Below are 26,187 nucleotides of genomic sequence, written 5' to 3'. Positions count from 1 at the left end.
TTCTTCACTTCAAAGCCCAAAATTAATGTTTCCTTTACTCTTGCAATATTCCTAGATAAATAAGATAATGATTTAGTGAAAGCTAAAATAGACTAAAAAATAAGTTAAATTCAATATTTAGGGAAATGCATATCTATGTAAATTATGGTCTAACATATACGAATCAAACTAGTTACAACATCCCATGTTGCTGTGACTACTGTCTTTGTATTTTGAAGATAATAATATAGATCATTTTAATATAGGGAAAATTGTCCGTACCATACCTGATGTTTGGCTCATTCTACACTTTCGTGCCTCACGTTCAGAAAATATCATAACGGTATGATACTCCGACCAAAGATTGGTACCTAGAGCCGTAAACTCCGTTACGGAAGCTGACAGCTGAAGGACATTTTCGTCTTTTCATGTCTTAATCTCTTATTGTTTTTATCTAAACATTTTTTTCTTCTCTCTCTCTCGTCCCCTCACCTGGATTGTAGATTCATCAAAGGAACCTCAACAACAGAATGTACAAGGAAAGTAAAACAGTGAACCAGCAATGACCATAAAACCTCAAAATTTCAATTTCTGCAAATCTCCTCCAAACTGAAATTCAGGTATATAGCGAGGTAGAGCTCGATTAGGGAAACAAGTTTGATACCTGAGTCAAAACCAAATGTCGCCGGAAAAGATGAAAACTCGCTGGAAATCCCAGAATTCTTCTCCCCTTCGATTCTCTCTCTTGACTATTCATCTGAATTAACAAATACCATGAATAAGTCGGCCACATCTATAGGAAGCTTATGATATAGGTGTGAGACCACGACGTGGCCGGCATCGGAAAAACCTACCAAAGAAGCCACCACCTTCACTCATTTGATTCTTTGTCATCAAACGTCATTTGATGAAACCAAAAGCATAGGGATGACAGCGACACCAAGATGAAGAAAACTAGGTTGGTCCGACGTCGGGAAGTGGCCGAAAAACGGAGAAAAGGGCGGGTCACCATCGTGACTATTCGGGTCGGCACTAACCTGGTCTGGGTCTCGATCTAGAGGTTCCTTGAATGGTCAAGATCTTCTGCCATTTGAAATCAATGGTCCAGATGTAGCCGACTTGAAAAATTCTATTTTTAAATTATATTTCTGAATATTACTAACTTCCAAACATCATTAAAAATAGCTCGGGAGTCCGAAAAATCCTCCACAAATTCCTACGAACTCATAATGATGTCTAGTTCAATCCTACGAACTCAAAAATTTAAATAATTTTTTTAAACTAAAAAAAGTTTAAAACTAATAGAATTTTTAGCCAATTATAAAAGAGGTCATTTTGAAGTGCCTTATTATAATCCAGGTAACACAAATGTCCCTATGATAATCAAGGTCACCTCTTAATAACCTGCCACTAAAGTTAAGCTTAATTACTAAAGTTGCCAGTGCGCTCACCCCCCCCCCCCTCACATCGTCGCTTTTACCTCTTAAAATCTTAGCTCAGGGCTCCGACCTCTCAAACCCTAATCGAAGCTCGTCTCGACATCTGCAATACTGCCTCGTCATCAAACCTAAGCTTCGATCTCGCTGGAACAACACTGATGGAGAACCGGAGGTGATGCAGAGGCGTTTGAGGAGAGAAGCGGAGAGCCTAACTAGAGCATAGTCGTCTTGAGAAGCCAATTTCGGATTCCGACCAATGGAGAATTGGATAATTCTCGACAGCAACAGCTGCAAACTAGTGGACTCGTCATCGGCTGCGGGGGCTGAGAGTGGGTGATCGTCGTCGGAAGTGAGTCCTCCCGAGTGGCGAAGTCAGTACAGATTTGATGAGAGTTTTGTTGAAAGTGAGTATCAGAGGCTTCCTCCTCCCCACAATTAGAAATAGTTGAGCTCTCTCTCTCTCTCTCTCTCTCTCTCTCTCAAGTTGGCTTCAACATCCTCTTTGACCATCTCAAAGTAAATTTCATCACTTTCTGGAATTTAGTATTTGATTAACTGATTCAATCTAAGTATGTATTTGAGCTCTGGTAGGTATTAATGGAGTATTGACAATTCAGATACTTGAATTAGAGGAGCCAATTGCACATATGAAGATCATTCACAGTATTGATCATTCTTGTTGCGCATATATGATTAACAATTTAAGATAGACATATATATATATATATATATATATCAACACACAAACATATATACATACACTATGACTTGCACATGGCCAAATGAGAGCATCTTTGAGAATACCATAGCTAAAGGGGGTTCATTTTTGTGTTTTCGATTGATCTTGATTGTTTATGATCTGCATGTGATTGCTGATCACATGAAAATTAAAATGTTTTTTTTTTGGAACAATTTGTGAATTTTGTTTATGTATATATATTTTGCCGGACGCTAAGTGGAGCATTGGAAAAGCTATGATCTTTGCTATTGTTTTTGTTTATTTATTATGCTTATTCAATTAGTCCACTTGATCTATTTATTGTGATAGGTTGTATTGTAAGTAAGTCTGTACAAAAGTGTCTGCTATAGTCCCATCTTTTCTAATCAAGAAGTTGTCTTTCGATTTTGTGCTCTTTGATCTCTCTCTCTCTCTCTCTCTCTCTCTCTCTCTCTCTCTCTCTCTCTCTCTCTCTACCATTGAATTTGTCTAATAACGTTGGTTTGGATTGTTAGTTCATGAGATGTTTATCATGTAAATGTACACTGCAACCCAAATTATCCTTTTTTGATCAATTGTTTGGTGGACTAAATAGACTCTGATGTGATTATTAGCATTTTGGAACATGTTTCTCAAAGGTATGTACCGATATGTTAAATGCATAACTAACTCTTCATAAAGTGGTCTACCATGGCATGAAGCTTACTATTATAAATGCTTGTGTGCATCACCAGTGTCCAATTTGCTTGCAAAATTTAGAACCAATTAGCTATTGTAATTGCTCTTTGTTTGTTATGGTGCAATTTAGTATTTGCCAACTCAATTTAGTATTTGCCAACTCAACTAAACTCGGTCTCCAATGGTAATTTCCGAACTTATTCTCTAATTACGATGCCATTTTTGAATCTGATATTGGTTTTGGGTGTTAAATGATTTGAATTATTTAATAGTTACATGTCACTGACAATGTCACTAATTAAGTCATTGATCAAGTCACTGGTCATGTCACTGGCCAGTGAAGTCATTGGCCAGGCCAAATCCCTAGTTAGTGAGATCACTGACCAGATCAGTGTTAACCTCAAGTCACTGGCCATGTCACTAGTTATGTCACAGTCATGAACATGTCATTGATGATATTCTCATTTTCAAAATTTTGTACAGGATACACAAACAGGACACATGAGCAGGGGTAAAAGAAAACAGAGGGGAAAAAAGTAAAGAAGAAGCAAAAGTTCTAGCTAAGAAGAAAAAGAAGAGTAGCAAGGACAAAAGAAATTTTAGAAATTTGTTTATGGCTTAGGATGCAAGTCACTGACTTGGCCAATTGTAAACTCTAGCTTACCAAATCAAATAACTTTTTCATTTTTTTTATGGTGTCATTGGTATGTTTAGTTTTTCTTAATGAAACATTATTTTTATACATTTCATAGCAGTTCAACTTGTCAAGTCACTATTATATCCGTGTCACTGGCCAAGTTACATTACATGTCATTGATCAAGCTACTGGTCAACATTGCATGTCACTAATCAAGCTACTGGTTAAGTCACATTGCATATCACTGTAATACACGTCATTGACCAAGTCACTGTTATATTTATGTGACTGGCTAGGTCATATTGCATGTCACCGTAACACACGTCACTGGCCAGGCCAGGTCCTTAGTTTGTGAGGTTGTTAAGTCACTGGCTTTGTCATTAGCCAAGTTACAGTATGAATATGTCACTGTCAATTCCTGATCAAGTTACTGTTAAGCTCAAGTCACAGGCAACGTCACTAACCATGTCACTAGTTATGTCATTGGCTAAGTTACTGGCCAGGTTACAATTATGAACATATCACTGTCAATCCATGATCAAGTCACTGTTAAGCTCAAGTCATAGGCAAAGTCCATAACCATGTCATTGTCAATCTCTAGCTAAGTTACTGTTAACCTCAAGTCATGGACAAAGTCAATGGTCAGGCCACTATTAACCTTGACTCACTAGCTATATCACAAAACAAGTTACTGGCCATGTCACAGTTACGAATACAATGGCGGAACTAGGAATTTTACTTTGGAGGGTCCAAGTCTAACAATAGAGGACTAGATTTATAATTTAATTATTTATTTTAGTTAACTATACATTAAATGTATCATTTTTGTAGATTATATTTCAACATGATACTCATAAACAAAGAATTGAATACTTTAGAGGGCTAAATCTACAAAATCTTATAAAACCATATCTGTTTAATCAAGAATGAATTTCTGAAAATTGAGTTCCACACCATTGTAGTCGCAGACTCGAAATAAAAGTAGAGGCACAAAATTAACAGAAAACTTCTCATTCAAAACCATTAATGAATACAAAATATAGACAATGAATTGAAAAACCAAAGTGGGGGTAATGAATGAGTAGTAGATAGTACCAATTGTGCAAGTTTGAGCTTTTAGAGGATGGTAGTTTTACCAGCAGCATCAAGACCCACCATTAGTGTTCTCATTTCTTTCCTTGCAAACAGCATCTTCACTGTCCTAGATATTTCCATACCTATTTTCTCAACTGCTTCAACCACAGAAAATAGCACAACATGAGAGACTAGAAAAATATGTACACAAAACCATTACATATTGCTAAAGGAAGATTTGTAATACCAGGATCAAAAATTAGGTGAATCAATGAGATTAAGGTGATGTCTTTAGGGGTTGAGAAGCATAAGGATTTTCAAGAAATACATTGGCCTGCATTATATAACAAATGAAAATCTTAGAATGTGGCAGCAAAAGAGAATACAGGAAAGAGAATTGGATTTTGATCATGAAGAATAAAGAAAAATAGCTTTAGCTTGGTTTTACTTTCGGCGGAACAGTGGTCATATGCTTGCTCCTTCGATAGGAATTTTTGTGCTACAACTATGTTGGGATTCAGATGGGAATGACTGTGATATAGACATTGTACGACTGATCAACCATCCTTGAGATGGCAAGGTCATTAGAAAATTAAGGTCCTTAATTTGCTTTTTTAATTTATAAATCGAAACTATACTCCTAATTTCTGTAAAATGCTATGACAACATTTTGCAATTCGATCAGAGGATAAGCATCTAAAAATCTCGTGCATATATGTATTGTATTAAACAGGGGGAATGTTTATAAATTCTTGCTCTGACATTGGCCGAGACATGGCCTTCACCTAATTCTCCACGGATAGACAATAAGGTCAGGAAAGTTTTACCATCTTCATTTTCTATGTGATTACTGAGATAGACAAAGCTTAGTGATCTCTCTTTTTGAAGTTTGATCAGTGAAACTTTATACAGAGAGAGACAGTACAATGTAATTGATCAAGATAATTAAGACACACACACACACACACGGAGGAAATAAGGATGTAGATCATTTACCTTTGCAGCCGTCAGATATACTGAAGGATCCAGCTTTTACTCTGTCACACCATCACCTGCAAACAAAAATGGAAGGAAATAGTGAACTCAAGTGTGAACCAGGTATGTAAATGGAAGATCTACACGAAGTCATGGATTAAACTATAAGTGTGTAGTTTTATTTTGGAGACGTATTCTTATGAAGTGTGAATAACGAAGCTTATAGTTTAAATTTCTAGCATACTTGAACCCCTACTCATTGATGTCAAAGCCTTTAACAGATTTTTAAATACCAACTCTCAACATCGCTCAATCCACGCTGAACAGTATTAAGCGAACTATGTTAATATTCCAGAAAGAATTACCTATTGCAACCATTAATAGAAACTTTACCCTGTCCTAGTAAAGAAGGCTAAAGGAATCATGATCGAGTTCCCAACCATTAATAGTCATGCTGCAAGAATTAAACCCAATTATCAAATACGGTAGAGGAAAGACTGCAGAAGTTTTAGATAGACTTATACTTAGAAATTAATCACATACCAAACTGATAAGGCATCCACAGCAACAGTTGCATCACTCAAGTACCCAGTCATCAATGTTAGGACTCTGTAATACCAATACCCCAAACAGATCGAGTTGCAATTCTGGAAAAAAATAAAAAATAAAAAATTTGTGTTGTGCAATCAAAACGAAACCTTAAGAGCTTCCTGTCCCCCTCTTCCTTCTTTCCCTCTATGTTGAGCAAACAACCTGACAGTGTCATCCAGGCAAAAGACAGCTAATCCAGAATTGCCTCTGAGGAAAACACGTGAGAAACCGAGAATGACGTGTCAGCTTGAGATCAACAGGTGGCAGGGGCAATAGAGTAAAATGTCTGACAGAAGGAGGGGCAAAATGGGAACGACACTATTTATAAGGAAGTTGGAGTTTTTTTTTTTTTTTTTTTTTTTAAAGAAAGGCGGTGTAGCTCCCCTTAATCCTTGATTAATGAAATAGAAGGATACATGGGGGACGCGGTGCCTTAACCCCAACTTACAATTTGCGTTAAGAGAATGTCAATAATATATAGCAGGAACTTCTAAAAAAATAATGCATCCTAACATGCACCTAATAGCAATGATTACACCTTTGGAAACTGCATTTGCTTTATGGTGACAGACTGGCAAGATCACTCTCACAAAGAGAATCATTAGTTGACAAATAAAAACAGTTGTCTTACTATGTTGCCAATCAGAAACAAGACCAACGGCACTCTGTTTCATTCTGTCACTAGAACGTTGCGCCCAGTCAACAACGACACGCCTCTCACCAGAACAGACAAGGCACACCTAACGTGCAAGTTGGGACAAAGCCCACCTAATTCTACCGGAGAATGGCATAAATTTATTTGAAAAACAAACCTATAAGGACTGAAAATAGCAACAATACTTATAATACCTAATAAAAGAGCACAAGCCCACCAGGAAAAGCCCATGAACAGAGCAAAGGCCCACAACCCAACTTCCCTTTCATTCTTCCACACGTGCTGTCAGACGCATACCACCATCACCGTCAAAAGACTCTGTCGGCGATCCATGGTTCGCACCAGTAGCCGGACCACGCAAGCATTGGAACCGTCCGCTGCCAAACCACAGAAACGTCGAGCCAAGTCCGGCAAAACAAGCCACCGTGGGTAGAAGCCCGACAATAGTGGCCGGATCATCGTCACCCTAAAAATTCCAGTCAGATCCGGATTGCAACCTGAGTCGCCCTTGCCCTCGACGAGGCTTCCACGACATCGGCCACAGGAGGATCCAATCGTCTAAAGCCCAATTCGGTGGTTGTAGCTTGCTCCGCATAAAACCAGAAGTCTGCCATCGTTCCTCACCATCCCAGCCTTTACCCTACCTCAGACCGTCATCGGTGGACTCAGAATCCAGGACTACCCGTCCGACGACGACATCTCGAAGACGTGCTGCCGGATAGAACAGTTTACTTTCTTCGAAAACGATACTAAGGAAGTTGGAGCTTTTGATAAGAGAGAATATTTTTTTTTCCAATAAGAGAGAATTTCTTCTTCTTTTTTTTGAAAAAGAGAGAATTTCAATCCAAAACAAAACAAATTTTTATCACATCACTAATTAATTAATTATATAAACTTGAATGAAGTTGGAGGGCTTAATGGGGCGTGAATTGAAGTGACGTATTATTATTGGCTGTGACTGTAGGACATATATATAGGCTTATCTTCATTCCCTCAGGAGTTTGGTTCCCACTTCTCTGGTTCAGGCATGGCTTCATTATTCCCACAATTCCTCTCCCATCCTAACCCTCACCTACGAAACAATCTCCTCTCCTCCCAAACCACCAAAAACCCATCACAGCATTACATCCGTATACCACCCAGAAAACACTACTTGTTCATCACCAAATGCACTGCACCAAACTCTACTCAACCTGATTTCCCAAGTCCAAACTCTGAAACCACCACCAGTGCAGAGAAATTCCCAATCGAAAAGCGAAGAAAATCGGAAATCACCCGAGACAGGAAGTCCTCAACTGGCCTGGAAAAGCCCGAGCCACCCAACTTTGAGATTGGCTGGAAGAGAACCAAAGAGATTCCACTGGAGAAGCCAGTAGGGTATGTCATAGCTGACTTCCTGGAGAAGTTGGAAGGCTTAATGGGGCGAGAATTCGGGTCCAGAGAGTTGCTGGTGAAGGCTGCAGAGATTGTGGCTGAGAGAGCAAGAGAGGAAGCAGAAGTGTTGAGAGATGATGGTAAGGTGGAAGATAGAATGGTGACCGAATTGTTCAGGGTGCTGAAGCTGATGGAGATGGACATGGTTATGGTAAAGGCTGCAGTGAAGGACGAGACTTTGAGTGAGAGGCTTGAGCAGGCTAAAGCAAGGTGCAGGCAAGCTATACCTGTTGCTTTATCGTTTTGAAGCCTAAATTAGCAACAGCCCGGTTCATAATTTTTGTTCGGTTCAATGATAAAAAGAGAGAAAGGCTTCGAATTGTACATTACATTTTGGCAAATGGGTCCTCCGACTTCGTAAAATTTTGCAAATGAGAAATATATTCACTCACTTGGAGTTGGGTAACTTCAACTGTTGAGTAAAGTGAAATGAGATGGTTAAGTTTACAGGAAAAGGTTGCAGCTTCAAATCTTCTGTCTTAAAAGTAAAAACTAATCTGCATTGTTCATGTTAGTGAAACAGACAGCCATAGGAAGTATTCTTATAGAATAAGAAGAGGTGAAGTAAACAACTTGCTCTGAGACAATGGGCACTGATAATATAGATAATAGAACCAGCATTCGTACAATTAAGTTAGATGTGTGGGACTTTTCCCACATGAAGGGGTCCTCATCTGACTTATTTCTCGAGGTTTGATACAAAAACTTGCATCTCTAATCCTAATCATTGTGTTGATTTAAATATTCCTAAATCATTTCTTTTTCTTTTTCTTTTTCTTTTCTTCCTTCTTCTCTAAATAAGTCAGTGTACATGATTCAATGATAGACCGAACATGAGGATCATCTTTAGGAATTTTACGTCCCAAAACTTTTGCAGCCTTTCGGTCCCCTGCAGCCAAAAGGGCTTGATACATCCTGCAACATTCCAAGATTGAAACCGAAAGGTAAATGAAATTATATTTCCTCCATGGAACAAAATTCTCAAGCCAGAGTGAAAGCAAAACTGGAAATTACCTTAAAAAGCTTAAGGTATTGTAAGGCAAGCCAGCGGCTTGATATTCTTGCCATATAAATAGGGAACTTTGCAGATCTTTGGCAGTGACACAAGCATGGAGAAGAAAATCGAGACATTTTCGTGAAGGGGTGAGGCCAAGCTCACTCTTCATAGCATGAAGCAAATCTAGGCCAAACTCTAAAGATGTAGACTCCGATTCTGCTATGAAGGAAAACACCTACAAATTGGTCACAGCAAACCCCACGTATGGTCTTGTCAGTTTGAAACATACAGACTTTCATAAAATGGACATGTGAATGTACAAATATGATAACATACAGTTAGTATCAATATGGAAAAAGAAAAGCCTCGAAGGTCTGTAGAGCTAGTAATTTCCACAAAGAAAAAGATGGGGAAGTTCAATATGAACCTTCAAATTTGGTATTTAGACCTCATTTAAACTTCACAAATAATTTTCAATTTGCTACTGAAAATAATGCAAAAGTTGGACTCAGTGACTACCGCCAAATCCTGATCATCATCATTGAAAATTAACAACTACACTCTAATGGCATCATAATGCCTGTTGACGGCTGGTGATGCTGACCAAGGTGGTTGGCCACAATGCGTAGCTGAGGTTGGAATTGGACGACCATGGATGGACTGTGATAAATCTTGGGCTTTTGGGGTAAAGGTAAACTAAGAACATTTTTTTCAAATAAAAGATAATAAGAAGAAAAAATTGGAGGTCTAAATACCAAATTGGAAGGTTCAAATAGAATTCATAGATCAGAAAGCAAAACAGATTCTCAAAGAGTTGGCCAAAATTTAAAACTCTGATCACCCAAAGGTAGAGAATGATTTAACCAAATCATGGTGGATTACTGCTTCCAAAATAAGATGTTCATTCACACATCATGTCTGAGAGAATAGAAACAAACCTTATCAAAAATTACTTCTAGAGCTAATTCGTCAGTACAGACCTGATCCCTGAGTTGCTCAAGCAAATTGACGGCAGGTCTAAATCAAATAACAGAGAGAAAGACAGAGGCATTAAAACTATGTGAAGCCAAAAACAATCAAATGAATGGAAGATACTGAACTTGGAGTATCCAACACAAAACCAACTGGTAATGGGTGGAGGCCCATGATTTCAGATATTGAAAGAAAATATCTATTCCAACTTTTCCTCAGCTTTTCTTCCCAAATTACATGGCACATGAAAAGGCCCATCACTTAGGAAAAAAAGTTGAGAAAATAGAAAGTTAATACCCGATGTGAAATGTTATATTCTCAACAACTGCTGTATGAACTGACCTTAAATGCTTGTAACGAACACAATATAAGATAGTTCTCAAGCAACCATCAAGCCAATAGTTTGGATCAGTTAGTGTCTCAAGTAGGAGGAGTAATCTGCTTAATGCTTCTTCATCAGATTGAAGGTGCTCCTAAGAGATAATTGACAAATAATTAAAATTGCTTTCACACAACAAAAATCTCAAGCATTAGTATAAGAACTTACGATAAGACTTATAACAGCTTTCGGTTCCAAACTGCATCCAGCTTGCTTGATCTCTTCATATGTATTAAATGCATCAGACAATTGCCCATGTGATGCAAGGGCTTGGACAAGCACACTTTTAATCTCATTGAAGCTCTTTACTGGAATTCCCTTGTCTAAGAGTACCTACATACGAAAGAATCAGTAACAATATGTATTTTGTACAGACATAATAATCTCGTTAGCTATAGTTGAAAATTTATACACAATTAATTAGTAAGGACTGAGGAGAACACTAAAACCTAGAATCCAGGCAAATATAAAATCATATGATTACCCAACTAAGAACAATGCACTGATAACACAATATACAGGTAACAATGCCAAAGCACATGAATTAAAGAATTATTAACAAAAAGGAAAAGAGACTAGATAGTGAAGAAAATTCTCAAATAATATTCTTTACTCTCCTGCCCTCTTTATGAAAAGCTCCTTTTTGAATGTTATGGAGAAGAAATCAATTTACTTCACTGGAAAAAAAATTAAAAAGAAGTAAAGTAAGGAGGCAGACTATTTTATCTTGTTATACTCTGGCAGGAAATGAGAATTATCTCAAATTATAGAAGTTTTGATTAATCGCTGCAGGCTGCAAAAAGAAAAAGAAAACAAAAGGGTTCAAGGCATTTATACAACAAGAAAAAAAGAAAAAGAAAACAAAAGAACAAATGGAGAGCCTGCTGGTTTAAACAGTAATCACATAGTAGACAGGCAGACAACACTGTTTGGGATTGCTTCTCTAGAAGTGCTTTTGTTACGAAGCTTCCACTCAAAGCGGTGTTGTTAGAAGCACATAGAGGTTTTCTATACAAATTTCAAGTCTTTCATGTAGAAGCACTTTTAGTGCTTTTTCTACAAAGCACACACCAACTGCTTCATAAAAATCCACCAAAAAGCGCTTCTCTATCACCAAAAGCACTTCCAGTTTCTAGTTTTTTTTTTTTTTTTCCAACCACTGTCAGAAACGCTTTTGATAGTCCAAAAGCACTTTTACCCATTTGAGAAGCAATCCAAAATGAAGCCAGCAAAAAACATGAACACGAACTAATCTAGAAGTCAATATTCAATGATAAGCTAGAACATAATCCGCAGGCATATGCTGTTACTGATCAAAGGTCCACCCTTAATTACACTTACATAGAGTTACCTGCTCTTGGATAATACAGAAGTTAGTACAACAAAGTTGCCAGAAGCAGAGATACCTGTTTTGCCTTTTCAAACTGTCCACAAGCTGCATATGCATTTACAAGTGCCATGAAAACTTGCTTTGTAACTTGAATTCCAGATCGCTTCATTTCTTCATAATACTACAATCAGATGAGTAAATTCTCTTATCACACTCATAAAGTGAATTGGACCAATCACTTGTGTCAACCGCAATATTCTAGGTTGAACCTTGTATGATACAACAGCAAGTCCAGATATGGAACTTTTGCCTGAATAAAAATTTCAGATTACCATGTTTATGTCCTCTTCAGAGTTGCAGTTGGTTATTAGATGGCTGAAAGTGTGGGAATCTGGTTTTACATCTGCTTCTTTCATTTGTTTGAGAACCTTTAACCCACCGGACAAGTTCTTCTGCAGAGTATATAGGAAAAAAGTAAAGAAAAAAGGAAGTGTCAAACACAAAAATCATGGAAACTAGAAACAGCATAATAAAACATGTTAAATAATAACTAAATTGTTGAAGGATATCGACATAATGTGTGCCTCTACAAACTAGGGGTTAGAGTTGTAATAGGAATGTGTTCTAGGTATTCAATTGTAATCAGATTCTATTACCTTTTTGGGTACCATATAACTCCCTATTTAAAGGACTCCTATTATCAATGATAACAGACAATTCTATTCTTCTACAACACGTTATCAGCACGAGTTCTAACCCTAGCTTCAGAAAAAGAAAAAAAAATACCCCTAAAAACCCTAAACATCAAAATCTGCCGCAGCCTCCCTGCCTCAGCTTTCCTGCCGAGCTTTCCTGCCAACCCTCCCCTGCAGCCTCCTGCTGCTCCCTGCACACCTGCGCATCAGTCCAAGCACGCACTCGCTAGCCGAGCCCCTGCTGCCGCACCTTTTGCCTCGCAGTCCATCAGCCTCGCAGACCTGCAGCCGAGCAGCACCGCAAGCCTCGCACACTCGCAGCCCAGCAGCCGCCTGCAGCACCGACCCAACCTCGACCCAGATTGCCTGCAGCACCGCCCGATCTCGACCCGCCTGTAGCAGCCCACTTCAGCAACCTACACTTCCGCGCCCCCCGTCTGCCAGCGCCCCGCGACCACATCTGCAAACCTCCCATCGCTGCAGACCAGAAGAAGAAGACGCAACAGATAACAGAGGAAAGGAAGTAAGAAAGAAGAAGAAGACCGAAAAAAAAGGAAAGAAAGAAGAAAAAAGAGAAGAGCTGGGCCCGGGAAAAAAAAAAAAAAAAAAAGAGAAAAAAAAGAGAAGAGCTGGGCCCGAAAAAAAAAAGGGAGAAAGAAGAAAAAAAAAGAAGAAAAAAGGGAAGGGAGAAGGGCAGCCCACCAACTGCCAATTTCCGATCAGATTCCAGCAATCTTAATTTAGCTACACGCCTGCATCAACACGCGTGTGTCTTCAAGCCAAGAACAATCACGTAAATTTTTATAATTAATGTTGCTGCTTTCTTGTATTTAAATTCCTTTTATTTTCTGCAAATATTAGAATATATGTTGCCAAATGAGTTTGATATTTAACAAAGCGGAATTGTGGGGATTCACGCTTAACGAACTAAGAGTGTTCGTATGAACTAAGAGTGTTCATAATTAAACGAACTAAGAGTGTTCGTGTGAACTAAGAGCGTTCACAATACTTGGACTAAGAGCGTCCGTAAGCATCAAATTGTGACCATATTAAAACATCATTGTTTGGTCTAATCCAAAAGAGATTCTTGGAAATTGATTTCTTGGTAGCATAGCTCGGAAATCTTATTGTTTTAGTTTTCGTGGAAGTTTAACTCCGAAACTAATATATCTTCTCCTCTTATTTTCAGGATGTCGAATGAACCTAGACTCGACTTTCCCATGCTTGACTCAACAGGCTCGGATTACCACAGTTGGGTAACCGACGTTGAGAACCATCTCACTTCAAAGGGAATATTACCCATAATCCAGGCACCTAACCCGGATCTTCTGTTCATACGAACACCTACAAAGCATGCTCAAGCAGTTATCTTGATGCGACGCCATATGGACAAGGCACTCAGATTGGAGTATATGTCGATCAAGGATGCAAGAGAGCTATGGGTAGCGCTAGAAGAGCGTTTTGGCAATGTCCAAGATTCTCTCCTCCTTGACTTGAAGGTTCAATGGAACAATCTGCGCTTTGCTGACTTCAAGTCTATTGCTGAATATAATTCAGAGGCTCTTCGCTTACAATCCATGTTGAGATTCTGTGGACAACCTGTCACAGAGCAAGAGCTAATTGAGAAAACTCTCTCCACCTTCCCCGTTTCAGCCATTGTGGTATCAAAGCAATACCGTACTGAAATCAATGCTGGACGGATCACGAGATTTCATCAGCTTATCAATATCATATCTGTAGCTGAGAAACATGATAACATACTCGTGAGGAATTATAATTCAAGACCCATTGGAACTAAGAGCGTTCATGAGGCAAATTATAATGCACCCAAAGGAGGGCGCAAGGAGCGGTACCCTAAGAATGGGGGACATGAGGGACGTATGGGCCCATATAACCGCCCTAACCAGGAAGGAAACCGCAAGTTTGGTGCGGATACACGTGGTGGTAATGCCACACGTGGGAGAGGGGGTCGTGGTATCCCTAACCGTAATGGTGGCTCAATGGGTCGTGGTGGTAGCACCAACCCTCCTAGGGAACACCCGCAATGTGCACAACGTGCACCTCAATTAAAGGGAGGCAACCGCAATGATGAGTGTCATCGATGTGGATCAATTGAGCATTGGTTCAAGCAATGCAAGGCAAGTGAGGAACTAGCTGCAAGATACAGGGCATATAGGGACCTGAGAGAGCAAGAAGTGTACCTTGCAGAAGAAGAAGAAGATGGTGGAGATGTCAATCTCACCATAGAGGACTTCAAAGCTGAAGATGAAGTGCACATGGATGCAGCAGACTTTGATTAGATTAGTCCTTTTTATTTTCCAAGAACTTTTGTAATGGCAATTTGCCTTAGTCAATAAATGACAATTGTATTAACTCTTTCTTATGTGGCGGACCCAATAAAATGTGATGTCTAGGAAAGTCATTGAGATTATTGGTACTTAAGAGAGCATTGCTCCACCAACATCTCTCTCTACTTTCCTGGTCATATTTGATTGGAGTTACCAAACGGATAGAGTGACTACAATGTGTCTTACTTTGATTTTATTTTGGATTAGATTTTGGAAACTTTGATGTAATCATTGGCTATTAATAAAGTGTCAATTCTTTTACTTAATGTCTTGGACATACCTTAATTCGAACTTTATTATATAAGAGCCAATGGTTTTCATGTGGAAACACATTATGAGAATGGACAGAGTTCCTTTGCATCACCTCTAATGACTATGGACATAAACGAGTATTAGAGAAACTTATGTGTCGCTCTAGTGGGTTGTATGCAACCACTATTTGAGTTATTGAATCCAACCATGTCATGAGAGACGACTTATGGGATTCTGACACATATAGGCTTTGACATGATGATCCGTGTATTAAAGACTTTACACAGACATCCATTTTCAGAACGAAGAAAAGTAAGAACCAAGAATTGGTTCGAGGAGCTGCACATGCGCCTCATGGCGCCATGATTGTGCAAAGACAGGCCATACATGGCTGGCGCCGCCTACCCCATGCGGCAAATACATGGCATTGACGCTATAAACTCCTCTCTCTACTCCTAAAGTCTATTGTGACATTATGGCCTAACCAAAACCTTCATTGGTTGATTATAAAGCCCATGTTTCGTTCTGTAAAGCCTGTTATTTAGGATTGAGACCATCCTATGCAAAGGAGATTGAGGAAATAATTCCATTCTTACAAAGAATCTAAGGGAATTCTATGGATTTGATCAACCAACTTGCGGACAGTATAGATGTTTTATGGTGTTGGTTGATACGCAAACACACTGGTCACGTGTTGTGCCATTATCCACTCGTAATGCTGCTTATACTACACTCCTAGTACATAACATATGGCTATGGGCTCACTACCCAGATCATCCCATTCAGTCAATTTGACTTGATAATACTAGAGAGTTTACATCGCCAATTTTCGATGACTATTGCATATCATTGGGTATTGATATTAAGTATCATATCCCCATGTACACACCCAATTGGTCTCGCGGAAAAGCCACCATTAAACTACTACGATGGTAGCCCGGACATTGGTAATGCGCACCAATATTTCCGCTTGGGTTATGTAATATCGCATGCAGCTATGCTAATTCGTCTACGACTCATAGCAGCCACTCAACTTTTATTTGCGTTACAGCTAGTGACTGGGTTCGAGTATAAATATCTCGTATTTATGCATATTTGAGTGTGCGGTTCATGTGCCAATTGCGCCGCCACAGCGCATCAACATGAGTCATTGCAACGAAAGCATATATATATATATATTTGTTGGACATGAGTCTCCAACTATAAGTCCGCTATGTAGAATCCTTACCAGGCGATCTCTATTTCGCTAGATTTGCGAATTGTCACTTTGATGAGACAGTCTTCCCGTCGTTAGGGGGAGATTAGAACGTCAATGTTCAACAGGAATGACAGGAATTGTCGTGGTCTGTCCCCACTATGTCTCATCTTGATCCCCTAAAGTGACGAGATCACATATACCTGTTGCAAACATGCCTGCAAGGATTGATGTCCCCACAAGAGGACATGGTGCCACCCAGAGAAGATGGGTACTGCACCATTACCATGGATGGTAGTATGGTGACGCCACAAAGGTGGCATAATGGCGTCATAGGCCATGGATTCCGCTAGAGAGAGTAGGAGACCCATAGGTTCGATGGATTCTCACCCTAAGAAGAGAGCGAGTTTGGCACAACTTGATCCATTGATCATTGATACTCAAAATCCGTCTCATGAGAATATTTTGGATTGTGGTTATGTCCAAGAGACATCGTTGGGGGACGCCTTAATGTTAGAACCAATTCCTAAGAATATAGAGATCTCTACGAACTACACTAGTGTACATGAGGACGTGGAATTATTGAGACCAATGACATCGAACCTTACTCCGTTGAAGAATGCCAACGTAGAGAAAATTGGCCTAAATGGAAAGATGTGATCCAGGTTAAATTGGATTCACTAACGAAGAGGAATGAGTTCGGGCCTGAGATGCCAACACCTCCTAAACATAAAACCTATTGACATTAATAGGTCTTCGTTAGATAGCGTGATGAGAAAAAGAGATGGCAATCTCACCTTATGGCGCAAGGTTTCTCACAACGCCCTGGAATCGACTACGAGAAGACATATTCTCTCGTAATGGATGTCATTGCACTCCACTACCTTGTCAGTTTGGTAGTTTCCAAATAACTGAATATGCAGCTTACGAATGTGGTCACTACGTATCTTTATGGGGATCTAGATACGGAATATAATGAAGGTTCTTGTGGACTTTATTTACCCAAGTCAAGTGGCTCTAGACCACGGAGCGCATTTGCAACGAGGTTGAAATGCTCACTAAAATGACTACTTGAATGGGAAGGGATATGATGAACTATGCCCACGCGTTTGCATGACAAGTTCCGGATTTGCAATGGTCGCGGTTTATGTTGACAAACATAATTGGAACCCTTGAGAGTTAAGGGAAACCGTTGAACACCTGAAATCCGAGTTTGAGAGGAATGACCTTGGGAGAACACGGTTTTGTCTAAATTCAGAATTTGTATACCGTGTCAAGAGACATTTTTGATAAAGTCAAAGATGCACCATGGTCGTCCGTAGTCTTGGCCCTAAAAGGGATCCGTTTCATCCCAAGGATGATGACGAAGACGTGTTAATAGCAGAAGTGCTTACTTATGTACAATAGGCGCATTATTGTACTTAGCACAATACAAGACCGGACACCTCAATTATTATGAACTTGTTGGCTAGACATAGCCCCGCGCCAACGCAACGCCATTAGATTGGTATAAAGACAATCTTTCGATATTTGAGAGGTACGATTGATATGGGCTTGTTCTATCCCTACAGAGAAAAGAGACAACGGAAGTGTGGGATCAGACCCCACAAGGCAGAATGCCACCTTCCGTGCTCCTCCTCCCCTCCATCAAAATGACAACAAGCACTTCTAAATACTGAAGTGAACCAAATCCGATAAGAGGATAATGTAGCGGATTTATTTACTAAGTCATTACCAAAATCCACCTTCGAGAAACATGTGAAGAGCATCGGATTGAAAAAGTTATCCGAACTCCCATGATTGTAACAATCAGGGGGAGATATTGACATCAGGAGGAGGCATGATGTCTACATGTTCGATCTCGAAGAGTGAAGGACGTGTTGTGCTCTTTTTGTCCTTCGACCAGGGTTATTTTTGTCCGACAGGGTTTTTGTTACCTGGCAAGGTTTTTAACGAGGCAACAATCAAAGCGTCATCACCAAGTTTGAGCGGCACAAGGGGGAGTGTTGAAGGATATCGACATAATGTGTGCCTCTACAAACTAGGGGTTAGAGTTGTAATAGGAATGTGTTCTAGGTATTCAATTGTAATCAGATTCTATTACCTTTTTGGGTACCATATAACTCCCTATTTAAAGGACTCCTATTATCAATGATAACAGACAATTCTATTCTTCTACAACATAAATCATGTTAAATATGCCCATCTTGTTTGAGAATTTAAAAAAAGCAAGAGTATATATAAAGCTGGAGAAAAGAGAGAACATGAAAAGCATGTGAACCAAAGGAACAAGTACAGGATGGATCTCATAAGACCAAGAACTAGTTACCTCTCGGAAATATCCAGCCATTATAGCATTGTACATGGCAGCTGTGGGCGTCAAATTCATTTTCTTCAAATCACTCAGCATGCTATAGGCACCCTCATACTGCAGTGAAAAGGAAATATGACAAGTTGCGGTATGGTACTGTTCAACTTCCATATTACAAGATTGTCAAGACATATATATTTGGCAAACGGCAACAAGGAAGAAAGACTTACATCCTTCATTTTCACACAAAGATTTATCATACTCCTGAAAGTTTCGCTATTGGGCTTCAAATTGCCTCGGCTAATCACTGAATAAATTTGGTGAACCTGAAAATAAGGTGGGCAAGAGAGACATCACAACAATGGAACAAAATCAATAACATAAAGAAAGATCACTTAAACATCAGGCACGACTCCGACCATCAAAAGATATCGAACTACCAAAGACAGCCAGTAACAGGTAATGGAATAAACCTTAATGATTACTAAACTAATATTATGCACAAAAATGCAGAAGAAGTCACTAAGATTTCCAGGTCTCAGACCTGGATACTACAGCAAGATAGCCCAGCTACCAATAACAGCCAAAAGCAGGTAATGGGATAAAAAATAAATAAATAAAATATTTTCTTTGGCCAAAAAATAAAAGGAACTTTAATGTTGTTTGTAAATAGATATGATATTCCATGCTTTCTTTGTTAATATTGTAATTATAACTTGGAAATTATCTATACCATGAGTTAAGCCTATGTCCGTATAATCACTTTAAAAAATCTCTCAGTCAGCCAAAGTCAAAATGCTTCAAAAGGCACCTGGCCAGCCAGAAAACTTTCCTGCATTTTTGGCTCCAGAGAAACACTCTTCATGGTAATCAAAAGAGAAAGCGCATTTTTTATGCTTTTTTTTTTCACAGAAGAAATAATATTATTAACATATAAAGAATGCACATAGCAAGGGTAAGGAATCCACTAAACTTAGAGAGCTCCAACTAAAAGAGGCATCAAGAACGAAGACAACAACAGCCACAACAATAAACCATATTTCTAAATCACTGACCGACAGCTGGCTCAATTATGTCTCAAGTATTATCCTTTAAGAGTCGATCCACATTTAGAAGTCATCTCAAAATAGTCTGAGAGTAATTAAGCAGAAGTTTCTTCCAATATACAGGAACTTTTAAGCATCATACATCACATGGTCCAAATCATATCACTAGGCGCACAACATTAATACTCTTACGGTCTTGCCCTATTTTCCTTCAAACTTTTAAATGCTGAAAATGTTATCATGAGGTTTATCATCTCAACCTTCAAGGCTGTTTTAACCAACAACAATAGTAAAATCTTGCAGAGTTCAATTTCAATCAAACACTGAATTCATTTGATTAACCCAAGTTAATATGATGGAGGATACATTACTGTGTTAAAACACCACCGCCATCCATCAGTAACACTTATTCCAGCCTCATCAAATTAACCTCCAATGGAGTAGAAAAGCTCTATCTAAGATGATCAAAAAAAATTTTGGAGCTAGAGAACAATCAACAATTTTTATTGTGGGCCAGAAAATAAATATTTTAAAATGCCCACCCCCACCTTCAGGGTTGGACAGAGGAGAAGAGTTTACAGTCTGGTGAAACTTTGAAGTTTGAACATGAGTAATAAAAAGGTCTGTAATTAATGAATTTGGAGAGTTATTTTGCTCTGTATGGGAAGTGGATGTCTGAGTTGGGAGATTAATCTGTGCCCACCACATGCTCAGACCCAACCCACCAATCAAATTTATCCACATTATTTCCCCGTCTTCCCACCACACCACCACACAAGTACCCAACTCTGTGTAATCAATTATTATTATGATGTAATAGTTAATACTAACAAGTTGGATCGAATAAGGCAGATTATGAAGGGTAAGACAACCCAACTCTTAAACTGACACCCTGCAGTATACCAGCCAAAAAGACTTCTCACCATGTTGTTTTACACACTGTAAAAGTATAAACCGGCCACAGAAGACGTAGGTTCTGTGTTATTTTTAGTTGAGAACTTATATGTGACATGGGACAATGAAGCTGAAGTTGGAGAAGATAATCCAGTATGGTGAGAATTCCTTCTCTGTTTATGAATAAAGCAAGGGTCTTGGACTCTTGGCTTTGTCTGTGAGCCTTATAACTACTAAAGGTATTTGATCTAAGGGTCTTTCAACTATTAAAATTTCTAGCTTCTGGTTATATGGATAGCAGCCACCTTGTGTGGCTTTTTTTTTTTTTTTTTTGAGAATCATGTTTTATTACATTGGTAGATAAGAGAAACAGCAAAAGTCATACTACTTTTTTAAAATGGCAAAAGTCATACTTTATTCATGGACAATATATATATGTAGAATATTGCAACTTACCAGATTAAAGTCACAACTCTCACTACTAGCTTGTAAAATGGAGTGTAATGCCTCCATCGAAAATGTCAAACCCTGTTCAGACATCTCATCCACCAGCTCAAGAGCCACATGCACCTAGGTTAAATGAATGAGGAAAAAGAAAAAAGAAGGAAAAATAAAACGTTAAAGCAATCTTCAAACCAGGAAATGGTTTGAAAATATACAGGATAGCCAATTAAGTGAGCCAGAAAGCAAAGAGATTCCTATAAGTACTGTTCAATCTTTTTAGTCAAAAGATAAATCTTTACCTTAAGTGAATCACAACAGTAGATGATAAGCTTCTCATATGACACAGATGAAGGTGTCACCTCAAGTTTTGTGTGCAAGTTTTTAAATTTTGAAATGACATCCTCAACCTGAAACACCCATGATTAGTATAAACCCAACTCTTGTGAGATACATCATACACGTAAAACACCATTTCTGAATTAACATTCAAAATTCAAGGCATCTACTCACTTAATAATTTTTAATTACAGACTTACTGTTGAATTTTCTTATGCAGATATTCACAGAACATGTAGAAACTTATGCCAACAAGAATATGTATCATTCCAAAATAAGAAATGCCAACAAGGCTAGATCTTCAAGATCCACAACTTCAATGATGACATTTAGATTCAGAACAAGTGGTTTCTTTGTCATTGTGAGTCAACCACATTTTCTAATTTTCTATCGAGAAGAAATCAACATAATCAAGACAAACTCAGAAAAAGTACATGCTGACAACAATAAGTCCACACATGAAAAAAGAACTACACAGCAAGTCAACAACACTTCTGCGGATTCATCTTTTCCTCAACTAAAGCACAAAGTCTCTTATTCAATTAAGATACACATGAAGTTTGAATTGCGTGACTCAATCTTTGATGAAGGGTACAAGCAGAATTGAGTTAATAAAATTGAAAGCTTTTGCTTCTCTCCGGGTTTGTGTGATGCAACCTAATCTTAGGTGTGATGCCTAAAACCTCTGCGTGTGATGCCTAGAAACCCTACTGGCGTGATGCTTGTAGCCTTATCCCTTTCTTAAATTTCCCTTACTCAAAATCCCTTTTCTTTCTACAATTGAGACTGCTGCAAACAAACCCTAGTTCTACAGTTCTTTTGCTACTTGTCCTGCATCAATCTTGGCACACAAAACATCTTTTTTCATTATCTAAGTGCAACCAAAGAAAGAAAAAAAAATCATATTCTTAACTACCACTAGAACAGTCTACAAACTACTGAGTTCTCCCACAAATTATGATTAGGTTTTCTACCATCCTACGTTTAGTTTTAATTTTCTCTGTCAATTCTCTAAGGAATGCAAAGCCAGAATAAAATCTATGTAACCTGAAGGGCAGTCGTTTATTCAGCAACTCCTACCTCTAGTGGAAAAAACCAGTCCTTAATCACATCCCCTTTTCCTACCAAATGCCCGTAAAGTTAAATTCATGACCCTCAAACCGCGGGGAGAGTTTTAAATACGTAAACTTGGAAAGATCCAGTACAGACATTCAGTCCTTTCAATAGCGTTCAGAGGTGCACCTCACAGCGAAGTGGCAGAAAATGGTCTCCTTTCACATGTTTAAAGAGATGTACACCTCAGTTAAGAGGCGCTCAGGGTCTCTCTGCTGCACAAAGTTCCCAAAAGGATTTTGTATGCCTCATTCATGGAAGCCTCGTTCAAGAAGTGTCCACCTATTTTCTGAAGGGTATGACTCTTGCACATTAACATAGTAAGTGTACATCTCGTGGGTAAGGTTTTCAAAAGCCGCAAGGTCAAAACACTGATGTCTGGCCATGGCTTTATTAGTGTTATAGCAAAAAAAAAGGTAATAATAATGATGATGATGGTGATGAATTATCATCATGATCATACATTCATACTACTACTACCACTACTGATAGCAGTTCCCATAGGACAATTGTGCACAACTTTTACAAAGAAGCAAACTGCATGAAAAGCAGAAGTGCCTCCTGTAATTGTGGACTTCAGAAAATTACCAGCAGCATTCATGAGAAGGTCCTCACCGCTAAATTCGGAATGCCAACAACATAACTATAGATCAAGTTTGAAGTATTCCCTGCTGCACAATCTGCATCAAGGAAAATATGATGTTGCTATAAGCACTTTCAGGTCATAAATGTTAAATACTAAGGAATCAATGTAACACTCATCGATTTCTATTTTGCTAAAGTAAAATCAGTTATAAAATGTATTTTCAATTACTGAATCTTATAATGCAACGCAAAAAAGGAAAATATAATAATCATGAACATACCACTGGCTTTAAATTCCAGAAGGACCTTCTCTGCAAAAGACTCCAATAGGAGCCTTCCCAGGCATTTAAAGATACGTGCCACAAAATCCGGTGATGAGAACTTTGTGATGTCCATACTTTCTAACAGCTTCAAAATCTCCTTCGTCCGGTCACTTTCACAAAGTGCTAACAAATAATTCTCTGCAACACAAGTTAAATCCAGTTAACTTTTCATTGATGTCACACAGTTTTTGTGATAAAAACTTATTAAGGTTTAGAAAAGACCAGTATCCATTTTTCAAATCCAGATTATCAGATGCACTAGGTATCAATGGTGGACACATTTGATAAGCTAAATGCTTGACACATCACTCAAGAATTACAGTACATTGCAACCATGTCATCCATAGAGTTGTTAATCTGAATATTCAGTTAATATTAATATTGGCATATAGTTTTTTTTTATATACCAAAACTGATGGCGTCAGTCACTCCATTTAAAATCTGAAACTATTTACTTTGAATTTTAAAGAATGAACATCCAAGATTTTGAATTCACTTTCCATTCTCTCTAATCAGTGAGCAATCCAGCATTCTAGAATTTGTCATAAATAAGTGAACCAAAATAATAAGATATATATTTCTGCTCTTCAGGCGTCATTGCATCTCAAACACATAAAAAAGCCGCTCATCCAAGAAGGTTGTTTGAAAAGAGAGACCAACTCACTTAGATGTGACAACAAAGAGAATGAAAAGGTGAATTCTGCATTCCATTTTTATCTTCTTTTTCTTAGTTAAGAGTATACATCTTCATTATCAGAAGAAAAAAAAAAACCACACACACACACACACTAAATGGCAAGGAATGTCAAAGCGAACTGCAATTAATAACTAGAAAAGTAATAGTTATTATGTCTGAGCAAACAATCTTTCTAGGCAATAAAAGTTTAATTTGAACTGGGCTAACAATAATAGATAGCCTGGAAAGTGTACGCATTTACCTTGTAAAATTGACTTGTTTACTCCATCGTAACTCTCAATGTCATTACAGAGCTCTTGAATCTTTTTTTCATCATTGACTCTGATCCACAACATCATCTCATAGTATCCTAATCTTGAAACTGACAAAGGGTTGTCATCTTTGATAACTCGGCAGAAAAAGCAAAACTCTTTTGTCATACCCATGTCAATAAGATATTCAAGAAACGGACCATATGTTTCCTCTTCAAGCGGGAAACCCTGTTCCTTCATTGACTTAAAAATTTCGAAAGCCAACTGCATATGCTTTTCTCCAACTACTTCATCAGGAGCAATCCTAGCCCCCTCTATGCATCTCTTTATCAATGCATTACATTCTTTCACACCCGTTTCTCTTCCCAATTTGTCAAACACTTGAATAGTGGTTTCAGTCCCTAGCCTGTTGGCACACATGTCGACTAACTTATCAAAACGGATACCCTGAGTGTTGCCGAAAGCAAACCTCTGCTTCCTTTCGCGACTAACTTCTTTGCGGCGCAATGGCATCGCACTATGGGATAAATCTGGAAACCATGGTAAGTCCAATTCCCTCTCCAAAGATTCTGCATCATCGATTTCCTGGATATCAGGGTAAGTACCACCTGAAACAAAACACATATATTATAATGCACATTTCGGCATCAGATACATTAAAATGGTCAAGCTTTTTTACGTAAACGACTGGGTATATGGTGATCAATGCCGATGATGTCGATACTCCTATGCTTTCTTAGCAACCAAGAGGAACATGTAATGATTATTCTCTTTTCATTTTCAAGTAAAATTAACAAAACACTTACCGCACAGTATTGAATAAATGTCCCCAGGGAGCTGCCTAGTCGAATCTTCTGCATTCAAACACGAAATCCATATTTCAAAATCAACAAACGCTACTGAAACCAGCCTCAGTGAGAAAGCAAAGTAAAGAATTGAAGCCTAACACCATTTCAGCTCAATTTTGGAAGATTTTTTCATTCCTAACAAGCTTAAACCAGTATTTAGGGTTTCTAATTCTCCATTTTGGTTACAAACAGTGACGGAAACAAAGGAAGAGTTAGATTGACGATTACCGGAAGCAGAAACGAATTTGAGAGTGGCGTCCTCGGCGGGTGAGGGTAGCGATTTGGCGGAGGAAGAGGAGGAGGAGGGTTTGTATTTGATGGCAGAGCGAAAGAGAGAGCTTAGCTTCTTGGCTTTCATCTCATTCTGGGCTTTACTGCGCTTTCCCTCTTTGCCTTTTGCCGTTTAACTACTCTCACCTCTCTACAAGTGAAAATGAAAATCAAACTAGTGTTAATCTTTTTTTTTTTTTTTGTATGAAATTATGAATTAGGTATAACCGTGTAACTAAATGAGGTTAAGCTACTTTTTAGTTTCTTGGGTTGAATTTCACAATTTTTTGATTTGATCAATTAACAAAGTTGGGGATATGATTGATTACACAAAGGATTTTTTTTTTTTCCTAAGAATTAAAGGATTAAGCAATATTAGCTCTTCGAAGACGGACACTGTAAGTCATAAGGCACACCCTCAAGCCCCAAGGTGAAAGGTCCGCCACCCTACAGCAGTCTACCGCCTGTTTCTTTAATCCAATTTATTGAAAGAAAGAAAAATACAAGAAGTTGGGTGGCATCAAACCAAAACCCAACTATAAACATGACCAGAAGAGACAGACCTCTTAACTGGTAAGCGCAAGTAACTAAAACATAAATATAAAGACGCCAAAAGAAACCAAAACAAAAGTAAGAAAAAACAATACACCCCCTACCCATATCTATAAGTGGGGAATGGAGCCAGATCTGTCCCATAAGTTTTAGCAAGGAAGGAATGCCT

At 38.5% G+C, this 26,187-nt stretch overlaps 2 protein-coding genes across 2 annotated transcripts; one reads left to right on the top strand and one right to left on the bottom strand.

The window, feature by feature from the left end:
* Nucleotides 1-7,731: 7,731 nt before the first annotated feature.
* Nucleotides 7,732-8,611, top strand: LOC112166463. Its single transcript, XM_024303311.2, has one exon. It carries the CDS (start codon nt 7,774-7,776, stop codon nt 8,425-8,427), a length of 654 nt encoding a protein of 217 aa, XP_024159079.1. The 5' UTR covers nt 7,732-7,773; the 3' UTR covers nt 8,428-8,611.
* Nucleotides 8,612-8,853: 242 nt separating this feature from the next.
* LOC112203646 (pentatricopeptide repeat-containing protein At4g21880, mitochondrial) lies at nt 8,854-25,554 on the bottom strand. Its single transcript, XM_024344577.2, has 16 exons — nt 25,425-25,554; nt 25,155-25,202; nt 24,339-24,956; nt 23,359-23,538; nt 23,108-23,172; nt 21,343-21,450; nt 21,056-21,169; nt 18,890-18,985; nt 18,678-18,776; nt 12,191-12,310; nt 11,935-12,039; nt 10,697-10,861; nt 10,492-10,622; nt 10,116-10,194; nt 9,195-9,412; nt 8,854-9,095 (listed from the first exon to the last, which is right to left on the bottom strand). The coding sequence occupies exons 1-16, from the start codon at nt 25,552-25,554 to the stop codon at nt 8,933-8,935; spliced, it is 2,439 nt and encodes an 812-aa protein (XP_024200345.1). The 3' UTR covers nt 8,854-8,932.
* Nucleotides 25,555-26,187: the final 633 nt, after the last annotated feature.

The sequence above is a fragment of the Rosa chinensis genome, chromosome 5, assembly GCF_002994745.2.
Source record: "Rosa chinensis cultivar Old Blush chromosome 5, RchiOBHm-V2, whole genome shotgun sequence".
NCBI classification, from domain to species: Eukaryota; Viridiplantae; Streptophyta; class Magnoliopsida; order Rosales; family Rosaceae; genus Rosa; species Rosa chinensis.
This window is presented reverse-complemented; position numbering and strand designations above follow the sequence as displayed.